The sequence below is a fragment of the Rutilus rutilus genome (genome assembly GCF_951802725.1).
Source record: "Rutilus rutilus genome assembly, chromosome: 22".
Taxonomy (NCBI): Eukaryota; Metazoa; Chordata; class Actinopteri; order Cypriniformes; family Leuciscidae; genus Rutilus; species Rutilus rutilus.
In genome coordinates, this window is record NC_140227.1 from 15591775 (window position 1) to 15604943 (window position 13169).

The 13169-nt window shown below is 38.0% G+C and overlaps 2 protein-coding genes across 2 annotated transcripts; one reads left to right on the forward strand and one right to left on the reverse strand.

Moving 5' to 3' along the window:
- Positions 1-3435: 3435 nt before the first annotated feature.
- arpc4l (actin related protein 2/3 complex, subunit 4, like) lies at positions 3436-7048 on the reverse strand. Its single transcript, XM_084394597.1, has 7 exons — positions 6823-7048; positions 6504-6603; positions 5501-5619; positions 5295-5406; positions 5112-5207; positions 4152-4322; positions 3436-4046 (listed from the first exon to the last, which is right to left on the reverse strand). Exons 2-7 carry the CDS (start codon positions 6504-6506, stop codon positions 4041-4043), a joined length of 507 nt encoding a protein of 168 aa, XP_084250723.1. The 5' UTR covers positions 6507-6603; positions 6823-7048; the 3' UTR covers positions 3436-4040.
- Positions 6869-13146, forward strand: tada3l (transcriptional adaptor 3-like). The gene is made up of 9 exons (XM_084394587.1): positions 6869-7260; positions 7768-8001; positions 8088-8338; positions 10250-10355; positions 10499-10631; positions 10720-10823; positions 10942-11042; positions 11560-11751; positions 12065-13146. Exons 2-9 carry the CDS (start codon positions 7792-7794, stop codon positions 12255-12257), a joined length of 1290 nt encoding a protein of 429 aa, XP_084250713.1. The 5' UTR covers positions 6869-7260; positions 7768-7791; the 3' UTR covers positions 12258-13146.
- Positions 13147-13169: the final 23 nt, after the last annotated feature.

Consider the following 13169-nt stretch of genomic DNA (forward strand, 5'->3'; position numbering starts at 1 on the left):
CAAACAACAAAGCCTTGGCCAGAGCCATGCATTTAGAAAAACTATCACAATGCGCTACATTACTACAAGCTTTCAGACCACTGAAACACAAATAACTCTTCCACATAATAATACCACATCAGATAACAGCCAGTAAATGCAAGATGAAAGCCAAATACAAAACTTTAGTAGGCCAAGTACTCATACGAGCAATCTTAATTTTTCTATACAATCTTATTTTATATTATTGATTTAAAAAATACAATATTTAAGTTGTTAGTAAATAAACATAATATAAAATAATATAAGATGAATGAATGAATGTTAGGGTTTTAGTTATATATAGTTAAAGGTGCTGTATGTAGGATCCAGCGGCATCTAGCGGTGATGTTTCAGATTGCAACAACAGCGCTCGTGCTCGTGAAAAGCAATAAAGTTACAACTGTAGTCTTGCACATCAGATAACGTTAGCAAATGGTCGGCGTTAGCTGGCGAACTAATTATGTCTAACTTGAGCCAACTAAAGCACAAAATCACAATATATTTTACATTTTTTTAAGTATTGTTAGCTTACCTGTCCAAAAGGATGAAAGCCAACTTAGGGTCTGTTTTTATACCTAAAACAAAGCGGAGGTCTCTCCATAATTCAAACGCTCTGCCAATGTTGATCCGTGTTTTCGTCCTGAGTCGATCCGATTGACGTTTGGCCTGACGAGCTTCAGCAGATTTTTTTTTTTTGAGTTTGTGTTGGAGTCTGTGTTGTGCTGGAGGCAGGTCGTGTTTTGGTGTTATCAGACTCCATGTCGTTAGCATAGACAGTAAGGTCGTTAGCTGCAGTGCCGTCGCAATAGACTGTATATATAAAATGGAGAGGCTCGGGAGCGCGCATGCACGTCACATCCGGTGGATTTCGCAGAAAATCCGACCCGGAGACTTCACATAAAAATAGGAATACTGGCCTTCAGAGGTAATAGCAAAACACGAAAAGTGGGTCATTGTAATGTGTGATTACAACCCCTTCACAGACGGGCAATAAAAAAAGGATTCATTTTATAAAAAAAGTTACATACAGCACCTTTAAGTCTTCTTTCTTTCTTTTTGGTGTGTTTTCATGGCCAGAGATCAATAATGTCTTTTAACTCGCTCAAAAGAACAAAATCAAGCTGCCCACCGAAACCACCTGCACAGTATCTCTCTAGGCCTACGTTAATCCTCCATGTGAATTGCTGTGGGGTCAGCTGGAATCCCTTTGCACTGATATGAGAGCAGATTTACCCAGCCCTTGACCTTCATAAGTGCAGACATGATATTTGAACAGTATAATAATAATGCATTGTCAACCAGCATGGAATGATATTCTGTGTTAAGTGTGTGACAGACTCACAAGCACGTGGCATCCTGCTGTGTCTGTCGCAGTCTCTTGGCAGGATTCGTTCTCTGGTGACTCGTGTCACAAAAGAGGAAATAAGTATCACACAACTCAAGCCCTGTCACAACAAACGCGGATATTAGGCGCGAAGATTTAGAATAGAAAATATGGATTCATGTGGAGCAACTCACTTAGTTTCGACGTTAACTATTTCCCGCCTAGAATGCGAAGCTTTTTTTTCTTCGGCGAGTCACGCGAGTGTCGATTTTTCCTCCCCGTTCGGCGACTAAATGAACGCCGACCAATAAGATTTGAGTTGTGGATCACATGACTGGAGCTGCTGCAGAAACACAAAGTTTGGTGACATGTTTTACAATTGTGATGATACAAACTAGGGATGTAAAAAAAAAAAAAAATCAATTACCAATAATTCGTGTTTTATTGCATACTGTTAATGCATAGTTCCTTTTAAAAGTAAAAAGAACTAACAAAACAATCTGAGTAGGAAAACTGGATTCGACAGTGTATGTAAAGTCACCATAAAATCAAAATAGACAATTCTTGTTTTTTATGGAGTATTAAAATATTTATTATAAATGATTTATTCATAGTAACGACAAAGGCCAGCTAGTCAGAGCTGTGCAAGTAAGCCTCACTCACACACACGGTGCATAGTGACTGATGCTAGAGACTGCAGTCTTTAGCGGCCTTGTTAGTGCGCCAGCCTCCCATGTCGACCTGGGCTAGAGGCCTGCACAGAGCGGGGCGAGTAGGTCCCGAGTCATTCATATGCGTGCCCTCATAATCTTTAATCAAAATAGGTGTGTTCGACTTGAAGCATCGCTGCGCAGACTGATCAGTGTATTACAAAGTACCGCAGGAGCAATTCGAAAGCATACGGATCCGTCTGCTCTCGCGATACTTTGATGTCATATACACTGATCAGTCTGCGCAGCGCTGCTTAATGTTGAACACGCCAAATAACTTCCTCCCCCTTTTGCAGCGACAACTCTTCTCTTCTCTTATGTTCTCTGATGACGTGTTTTACTGACGTGAGGGCGGGACAACCTGTCAATCACATGAGATCTCAGCTATAGCAAACCACAACGACCTGATCAATTACAAATTGACGAAATCAAGTAAAATTTAAAGTATAAATATAGTTATGTGCATATACACACAGACGACACAGGTACATTTAGGATAAAAATAATACATACTTCACTACCTGTCCCCATTGAGAACAAAGGGCTGATGGCAGGTGTTGTAAATTCAAATACCCCTGATAACACTGGCCTTTCTGACTCAATGTTTGCAAGGTGCCATCACACAGTCACAATGCATTTAAAGCCTTGGCTATAATTTCCACAACAATCCATGAAAAATGCACTTTTGTTCAATAAAAACAGCACAGCAGCAAAGAAAAAAAGTAACGAAACGTTGGAGTGGCTTAGGACTGCTTGATTACTTTACTGTAGTCTAACAGTTGTTATCTTTTAAAGGTTTCAACAAAACAGTGAACCCTACTAACCACAAAATCATTCTCTGCCTAACATTCATTCAATTCATCAAGCCAGGCTGCTTTGTTTCATATTTCTTGCAAATCAAATTGATCGTGTTGTTATTGCGTCCTCACAAGAGCAATTAACATAATAACAAGCTATTATCACAGTCAGATTACAATTAATTGACTGGACAATCCATTGTTACCAATCTTTTCAAGTCATCATGCTCAAAATGCTAGATCACAAAAGGACTTCTGTATTGATTTTTAAGCATTTGAGGATCAATATCCACTTCCGTACTCATTCTAGCTTTACGATTCTCATCAAATTTTAAGCACAGAATGCATGAGTAACACAATTGACCTAGCAACGTAATAACTTCGCTCAATACATGTCTCAGATGGCATTGTATAAGAAAAAAAGCCGATAAATAAGAACCAACAAAAACTGCAGAAAGATAAATTAATAGAAGTGGATTCAGAGCACAATCATAAGAGGAGTAATAACTACACCATAAAGTGCAATTTGAAAAAATGAGCAAGAAAAAGAAGTGAATGCAATTTAGAAATAAATCCAAAGAGGTACAGAAAGCACAATATATTTTTATTGAAATTTTGTTTGTTTTTACGCAGTTTGTTTTTTTGTATAATTATCTTATTGGAGTTTTATATCTGTGCCAACATTTTTTTCTTATTTTTTTCCCCCTCATGATCTCTTTTAACATTAAATTGATTCTTTTCTTTCTTTGTAACAAAAATTAAGCACATGAGTACATGTATATAAAAGACAACAGAAAAAAAAAAGAAAAAGAAAAAAAACTACAGTCCAACAACAAGATTCCTGTGCCCATCAATATTAATTACAGGTAATACTTTTAAGGACCTGCCTTGACTGTGTGTTTTCTTTATTTTCTAACATCAGAAAACGAGAGTTATAAATTCTTGACTAAATGTACAATTGTTAATATCCATGGGCACAAGGAGCACCTTGAACAGAAGGCAAAGGGGAATGCATATAGTGCTGCAGGACTGGCCAGTTGTTCCTGTAGATCTTCTTGCTTGGATGCTAACTAATAAACTCTTTTTCCCTTTGCTCTGAGGAGATTTTAAAAACTTTGAATGTTTTTGTCTGCAGGAACCAAAGCAACACCAATCTCTGAAGGGTATCAGGAATGTAGACAAGCATCCTCAGAACTAGAACAGAAAAAATATATATATATTAAAAAAAGATTCAAAAATGACTTTCTGTTCTTCTAAATATGTCTGTTAAAAGATATACATGCAACATCTCAAACATACGTTCTTGAGGAATTCCTCTGCGACAATTCGGGCCCGAGCGTTGACCGACAGCTTCATCTCGCTGATCTCTTTGTCGATCTCCTCCATGAAATGGATGACAAAGTCCACCAGCTTGTGTTTATACATCTGTTCTGTGTGGAAGTTGGTAATGAGGAAGCTGATGTCATAGCCCTGAAATGCACAAAAGAGGAAATCAGAAAACATGGTAATATCAGTTTACTTGCTTCACTTACACATTATGTAGCATTTCAAAAAATATTCCATAATTTACAAAAATAGCCTGATGTGAAGCTACATTATGCAGCATTTGCTCCAAAGTCCTACATGACTCCATCAAAAAGACTTGAATGATATGCGTGTTTGGTTTAAAGTGTAACTCTCGCCAAATTGCAACCTAGGCTATTTTTGATAATCTACCCGAGTCAAACATTCGTGTAAAAGTAGTTGATCTCCGAATGCAACGTAACATGAGGAGAGTAAAGATGGAAAGATCTTTAATCTCCTCATGTTACGCTGCATTCGGAGATCGACTACTTTTGACTGACAAAATTCCAGTCACCGGAAACACTAACTGATAAAGTGAGTCATACAAAACCTTTCTTTATAGTAAACTTTGTGTACACAATGTTGTCAGTCCTCGAGTTCATGTGTAGAGCACCTGGTGATACTTCAAGCAAAGTTTCATGTTGTGTCGAGCCTCCTTAGTGTTTTAAAAATAGCGATTTTGATGCTATCATTGTGGTGCCCCTAGCTCTCCCATTCAAAAAGGCATTTTGACCGAAAACGAAAATACGGTCAATCTTAAAAGTGGCGTTTCCATTCTAATTATGCTTTTACACGAATGTTTGACTCGGGTAGATCAACAAAAATAGCCTAGGTTGCAATTTGGCGAGAGTTAGTTACCCTTTAATGAATTGTATATTGCTGCATCCCTTGTTTGTTCTTCACAACAGATCTTACCTCAACAGGTTTCCTCCGCAGGATGAAGAAGTTCTCTGCTCGCATCATCATGAACCTCATAAATTTATGGCAGAGGATCTTCTCAATCTCATCGGCCTAAGAAGACCATGAATATCTTTAGAAGATGGTGGCAAGAAAAAGACTTACATCACTACATCTGTCTTCAGCGGTTCATCTTCATACCTGTTTGACAGCAATGCTGACTCTCACTGAGTTTATAGACCCCTCGACCAGGACCTTCTCCTTGTCATTGCGGCTTATGACCACCGGCTGCAACAGAAGCTCTTTGCTGCTCCTGTATTGAAAGACATACATTGCACACGTTTATCAGTTAAAAACACATCATATATATAGAGGGAGGACGTGGGGTTTATGAGTGATTTCCTCACCTAACCTCCACCTCAGGCTTGTTGTGTCGCTCCACCACCTGAGAGGAGAAGTTCTCCAGACACAGGGCTGCTTGAAGAGTGGCGCGCACTGCATTCAGGTAGGGTCGCAATGTCGCCGTCTACATATAAAAAAGTTAATATTTAATTAAAGTTTGCATGAAACGGAAGTTGTGATAGTCTTTTCTTCTCTACTTTCTATATCGGAGTGGAACAGCGGGGCAAATGCTAAAAAATGTAGGGCAGTACTTGTCCATTGGAGATGGAATGGTTGTGGTTTGCTATTGCTTTGATATCATGTGATTGACAGGTTGTCCCGCCCTCACGCCAGTAAACACGTCACCAGAGAAGAGAAGTCGTTGCAAGTGGGAGGGGGAAGTTGTTTTGATTAAAGATTACGAGTGCACATTAATAAATCACAAAAATAACAATGATGTGCACGGATAAATCATTTAACAAATACTGAAATATTCCTAAAAAAAAAAAAAACTGTCCATTTCGATTTCATGGGAATACTTTTTATAATCCTTTTACATTTTATAACCGCAACGACTTTAAAGGGGTCTAATTTTAATTATTAACACAGAAATATGATTGTGGGTGGAAGAGCTGGTTTGGTCTTGGTCATTCCATTGAGCTCGAGTCAATCATTTAGGTGCTTAAGTGTCATTCATCTGCCTAAAATCACTTCTTGACAAGATTGGGTGGTCTGAATGAATTTAACACGTGTCATTTATTAAATATTGTATCTATACAGTGAAATGTGAGCAAAACGTGCATGTAATGTTTTGATTCTGCCAAAAAGAGTCTTTGCCTGCAAAATCACTGACGTTAGCCAGCTAGCATAAACCAAGACAGACTAACATCACTCGACCAAATAAACCAACAAAACACTGCTGTGATCGCTAGCAATTATTTTACGGGTATGCTGTTTATTAGGTCATTTGACTGCTAGCGGTATAATAAAAACAATCTAAGCAACTTTCTAGAAATGTAAATCTCTTACCATTTTATATGAGGTCTGTGGAGGAAGACGGAAGTCCGCACGCCACGCCTAGAGATGAGAAATCACGCCTCCATTGCGTTCTCACATTTCTGTAATATACCTAATAGAAGTGCAATGGGTTCAATTATCATACACTCATGATTTGAATGTATTCGAGTGAATGGTGGATGATCAAATGCATTTTCATACAAATACAAGTTCTTATATTTTCTATTTTAAGAAACGGTGAAATTGAGCGAAAATGTTAAAAACACCAAAACGCTCATGCGCATTTCACATCTATTCTTATATTTACGGTCGAGCCCAGTAGCAATCTTACCTTGATTCGCTTTTTCTTCCTTATATGGCAAATAACGCGACAGGTCAAATACATTACAGCCAAAGAGCCGTTTGTCTAAAAATATTACTGTGCTGAAATAAACATTATCTCTTTTGTGGTTTGAAACAGCACGTGAGTCTCTAAAAAGAAATAATCTTTATTTATACTGCTTGGACGCGCTTCAGTCAGGAATGTACCATTCCACACCCTGCGCTGTAATGTTGTGGACGTTAACTGTCAAGTTTGAGTATTTATCTGATCTTGAATGATGATTTTACAGATGGTACACAAAACTGGTCTAGACGTGTTGATTAAACACACGTTGATCATACTAAAGTACCTGTAATACACATAAAATTAAATAAAATTTAATCGGCGAATGTTCTCCCCCGTGCTGGGATAATGGTTTAGTCAGCAATGGATGCCCCTTTATCGGAGGTAAACAATTATATTTTATGAATAAATGTTTTGTACGAATTCAGGTTATCCCCCTGTTTTGACTTTTAACATATTTTTTTCATTTTCGGTATAAGCTTTTTATTGCATGCAATGTGAATATTTATTGATAAATCTTACAATTGGTTCTCTGTGGTTGAACAGCATGTAGTTGAATTAGCATGTAGCCGTTAGCTTACAGTGGCTGCTCATGATCTCACACTGCTCTCATGTATGTGGTGCTCAATATTACATGACAGTGTGAGAGAGAATACAGGGTTGCAATACGTGCAACATTGGCATTGTCACAGATAAAACCTTATGAATAACATCTACAGCAGCCCATCTCTAGCATTATCTCTTTGTAAGTTAGATGTTTACTAGCAACCATGCCTTTACAACATAAACAAAATAATTTACAGTCTTGTGTTCCTCATTAATAATAAGTTATTAATCATACCCTGTTGGATACCTCGCACAACCCTGACTTTATTTATAAAAAAAATTCAGATATAGGTTCCTGTTAATGAGAAGATGAGTGAACTGAAGGACTGTCCCCCTCTGAAGTACTATGACTTCAAACCTGTGGACCATGTGAAAGTGTGTCCACGCTACACCGCAGTACTCAGCCGCTCAGAAGATGACGGCATTGGCATTGAAGAGCTGGACACGCTTCAGCTTGAGCTGGAAACACTCCTATCCTCTGCGAGCCGTCGTCTTAGAGCGCTGGAAGAACAGAGACAGGTGAAAAGTAATGTTTTTCTATTTGTCTTTTCCCCACCTATTGCCCATGTCTAAAGTTGTTTATGTTTTTTTCTTCTCTGAAACAGATTCTTACAGACTGGCAGGACAAAAAAGGGGACAAAAGATTTCTGAAATTAGGGAAGGATCCAGATCTCGCAGCCTCTTCTCGCCATTCCAAGCCCAAAAAACAGAAGCTTGATGGAAAAGGAAGTCATGGTCCCGGACCTGGGCCTGGTAGACCGAAGTCTAAGAACATACAGACCAAGGTCCAGGACTTTGAATTTGAAGTGGACCCCCAAGATATACCCCGCAATCCTAAAAATGATGCTCCCAACAGGTTTGTTGATAGATTTAGGATACAGATCAGATTTTTGCAGACATAAACGCTAGGTATGAAATTAAATCAAATATCAATTCTTTCTCATTTCATGCTTTATTGATTTCAAAGGAGAAATATTAAGTTATCAGTATCCAGTTAAAGGTTTTTATTTAATTATTTAAACACAAATGCAAGCCAGAACTTGAATTCAGGAAGGATGAATTAAATTGATCAAAAGTGACAGTAAAGACATTTATGATGTTTCAACAATTTCTCTCCCAAATCAATGCTGTTCATTTGAACTTTCTGTTAGGGATGTGCCAATATGACAATTTTGGTCAATATCGATAACCAATAATTCTTTATATTTGAAAGCTTATAACTGATATATTCACCAATAAATGCAGGCAAACCAAAATTTATTCAGACACCTTCAACATTTCTCACATTATCACAGTTTATTCGCTATAGTTTAGAAAATGGTAATAAAATATGACAACTCAGAGTTATCAAATCAGTTGATATTTCACTGGTTTTGGCCATCCTTCTGTTAGACTGTCTCACAAATGAATTAGGTTGAATAGCTGTCACCTGTTAAATTAAGTACACAATTAGATAATACCAATTTAGGTCGATCAATTACCAAGCAATGCTTGATTTGGTTCAGTCTGAGGTGTAAAAAGGTTGCATTAGCAATTAAAGAAAAAACACTTAAGCAAAACTTGGTCAGGTCAAAGTGTCTGAATAGTTTTTGGTCCCAAATTTGTATACATTTTACTGTATGAAGAATTTTTTGGTGTAATATGTAACAGTTTACTTTATTTTGCTATCCTCACTTACATAAATTAACTATTGTGTCCTGCACGTGATATTTTTTTTTCCCAGGATGGTAGGGGAAGACTCATGAATATTCATTGGGGAAGTCATCCCTGATTGGTCTGATGACCTACCCCTAACCCCACCCCTAAACCTACCCGCCACTGGGGGTCTGATGACCTACCCCTAACCCCGCCCCTAAACCTACCCGTCACTGGGGTTAAGACCAATCGGATGACTTCCCTAATGAATATTCATGAGTCTTCCCCTACCATCCTGGGAAAAAAAATATCGTGTCCTGCAGTAAAAATAGAAATATTTATATCTGGTGTCTGAATAATTTTTGGTTTGACTGTATACTATTTATTATACTTTATTATACAGTACTACTTATCATTATTGAAAGCCTGATAACAAAAACAAAAGACTCTCCATTAAAAGCCATGTCCCAAGCACACAATTATAATATTCTCATGATAATTTTATGTAGCCTATATGCCAGACTTGTGCTGCACACTGCACACTGAAATCATATTTCAAGCAATTCAAAACCATCATGGTGAACAGTACGCAACTGAAGCTTCTCAGCCAAAGGAAATAATTTATTATATGTCGTCTTTTATATTTCGGCCACATTTTCTTATTGGGCCAATAACAATAACATTAAAAATGAACATATATATCGGCCGATACCGATATGATGGCCGATATATTGGGCATCCCTACTTTCTATTTATTGAAGAACCCTGAAAAAAAAAATCATGGTTTCCACAAAAATATATATATTAAAGAAATATTAAAGACAGAAACATTATTAATAAGAAGCACAACTGTTATCAACATTGACAATAAGAAGAAGTGTTTCTTGAGCATCAAATCAGCATATCAGAATGATTTCTGAAGGATCATGTGACACTGAAGACTGGAGTAATGATGCTGAAAACTTTGCTTTTCCATCACAGGAATGAATCCCATTGTAAAATATATTAAAATAGTTTCACAATATTACTGTTGTACTGTATTTTTTGCTCTAATACATTTAGCCTTGTTGGGCATAAGAGACTCGTTCAAAATCATTTTTAAACCAAGTGTTTTTTTATGTGTGTAAAACAGATTCTGGGCCTCAGTGGAGCCTTACTGTGCAGATATCACAAATGAAGAGATCAGAGTTCTGGATGAGCTGCTCAAACCCCCTGAAGATGAAGCTGAGTACTACAAGGTAAAGATCTTTTAGAATCCGGTTCTTGCTCTGCATTATTGCAGCTTTCTTTTCCTTCAGCCGATTCTGTATTCAGAGCCTGTTAAATGGATTTTTGTGTTGATTGTTCACTTCTGAACCCTGACTGGTGTTTTTTCTTGCAGATCCCAGCACTCGGAAAGCACTATTCCCAACGCTGGGCTCAAGAGGACCTGTTAGAGGAGCAAAGAGAGGGAGCCAGAGCCAATGACAAGAAAAAAAGCATTATGGGTCCTCTTTCTGAACTGGATGCTAAAGGTAAACCGTGTCATTAAAGATGTATCCTGATTCCGGTTGCATTTTTTGCATCTGTTTCGTTTATCCTCGACTATTCTGGTTTGTGTAGATGTAGACGCCCTACTGAAGAAATCAGAGACTCAGCATGAACCTCCTGACGACGGCTGTCCCTTTGGCCCTCTCACTCAGCGGCTTCTTCAAGCGCTTGTTGAGGTCAGTGACTCATCATTTGCTTTAATAAGTCATTATATTGTGCAACATTTAGTCAGCTTTGTTACAGCTCAGTTTATATCAGTGGTTTATTTCAGTCATATCATTTTCATGCATGTAGGAAAACATCATATCTCCTATGGAGGATTCCCCTATTCCAGACATTCCTGGGAAGGACGATGGGGCCGGTACGTCACCTCGCAGCCAGGGTAAAGCCTTCAGGTAAAAACAAAAATAACATTAAAAATGTTATTACTGTCACGTCTTTTCTAACTGACCCGAAACTTTTGAACAGTTGTTATAACACCTCTTGACTCTCGTACTGACATTTTGTTGTCCTCTGTCGAATTGTATTTGAATACAAGAACACATTTTAAGCAAACAGAAACGTGTCCAATCGGGTGAACCAGTATAATTACATAGGGCCAGTTAAGATCGATTAGTTAACTAGTTGTTCAGCCAACCAGTCATATTTTTTCATTGCCTTTGACATTGAAACTGGTCATTCGTTGACGGGGAAAAAACTGTGGATTTGGGAATTGATCGGATGGTGAAGAGTGGACATGAACGGGATAACAAGATATTTAGCTATTGGTTGCTTCCATGGCCTGGGTGACCATCCAAAACTGAAAGTTGTTTCAGAGGCAGATTACATTTTGATGAAAGAATGTTTTCTCTGTAATAATAACGTGCACAATAATTAAGTTCACAGAATATTTGCTCATTCTGTTTTCCCCAGTGTGCCTCACACACGCTCTCTGGAGGCTCGTATAAGAGAGGAGCTGGTGTCTCAGGGGCTGCTGGACTCCGATGAGAGGCAAGGTGTCGGAGGAGAATCTGAAGACGAGGTGCTGGCTGAGCTGCAGAAAAGACAGGCTGAGCTCAAAGCTCTGACTGCCCACAACCGCTCACGCAAGCAGGAGCTGCTCAAGTGAGTCTCACCCAAAGAGCTTCAGATCCAGACCAAGACTGCCGTCAGCACAAGATGAAATCTGGCTCATGAAAATAAGCCCGTAATCTTTCGAAGAGTTAGAGGGAGCAGTCTGATGTGACAAGTTGTGATTTTCTTTTCCATAGTTTTAGTCAGATGACAACTGTATCGAAGCAGCCAGCTGTGTATTTTTAGAGGATTTTAACTAGAAATATCTTGTGGTATTATTTTTTCCCCATTTGCATTGTGAAATACAAGGCTTAATGTGATTTTTCAGGAATGTCACATTTCTCTTTTCATCCTGTTCATGCAGGTTGGCACGGGAAGAGATGCGAAAACAGGAGCTTCGACAGCGGGTTCGCGTGGCTGATAACGAGGTCATGGAGGCCTTCCGTCGCATCATGGCAGCCAGGCAAAAGAAACGCACTCCAACAAAAAAAGAGAAAGATCAGGCGTGGAAAGCTTTAAAAGAGAGAGAAAGTATTCTCAAACTCTTAGATGGATAAATATGACCGGCAGCTAAAAATGTGTTGTGTTTTCATTCATATGTTTGTTGGCTATGGACACTTCATTCAGACAACTTGAAGAACACGTAAATGAACATTTAATATAATTGTTCATCTGTTATGACTACTCTCTATCCAAAATAAGACCTGACATGGCTAGTTGTGATAAATACAGGTGTTTGACACTATGGGTTTCAAGTGCCATTGACTTGCCAGAAGTATGGCACCTTGAGTTTACCATTTATTGTTTGTCTTTCTGTACAGTTCCAAATGCAACTGATTACCAGAATGGTTTGATATTGTGATAGCGACAGTTCTCCCAAAAATCACATTCTGTTGTCATTTACTCACCCTCATGTCGGTCTAAACCTGTATAACTTTCTTTCCTCTTTGGAACATAAAGGAAGATATTTTGAAGAACGTTGTTAACCAAAACGGTTTGGTGACAATTGACTTTCACTGTATGGACACAAACACTGAGACATTCCTCAAGATATACTATTTTGTGTTCCACAGAAGAAATAAAGTCATTCAGGTTTTGGGATGACATGAGGGTGAGTAAAAGATGACAGAATTGTCATTTTTGGTTGAACTATCTCTTTAAAGCTGTTGTCATAGTGTTGATAGTATTTTGTTACTACATTGGATAGAGAAAGAACTCGTTATTTTTGAGTTTTTATACGAGTAAAAGGAAATAAAGCTTGTATAAAGGTATTGTAATTGGAAATATCAGCGTTTGTAAATTCATGCTTGTGTTGTCATTTATTTCAGTTCATGTTGAATTTAGTCGTATGTATCTGACATTTTATAAACTACTTCTAAACATTGCTGTTGCATGTATGTGTGTGTTTATAAATAAAAATAAATGTTTTGTTAATTATTAGACTACAGTTCGTATAACCTATTCTGTAT

What these genes read in the sequence shown, in the direction of transcription:
- tada3l (XM_084394587.1), top strand. Translation starts at nt 7,792, where the DNA reads ATGAGTGAACTGAAGGACTGTCCCCCTCTGAAGTACTATGACTTCAAA. An exon ending in AAAAATGATGCTCCCAACAG is followed by an intron (nt 8,339 to 10,249) that starts GTTTGTTGATAG and finishes TGTGTAAAACAG; the next exon opens with ATTCTGGGCCTCAGTGGAGC. An exon ending in ATGAAGCTGAGTACTACAAG is followed by an intron (nt 10,356 to 10,498) that starts GTAAAGATCTTT and finishes TTTTTCTTGCAG; the next exon opens with ATCCCAGCACTCGGAAAGCA.
- arpc4l (XM_084394597.1), bottom strand. An exon ending in AAGCCTGAGGTGGAGGTTAG is followed by an intron (nt 5,407 to 5,500) that starts GTGAGGAAATCA and finishes CTTTCAATACAG; the next exon opens with GAGCAGCAAAGAGCTTCTGT. An exon ending in TCAGCATTGCTGTCAAACAG is followed by an intron (nt 5,208 to 5,294) that starts GTATGAAGATGA and finishes TGGTCTTCTTAG; the next exon opens with GCCGATGAGATTGAGAAGAT.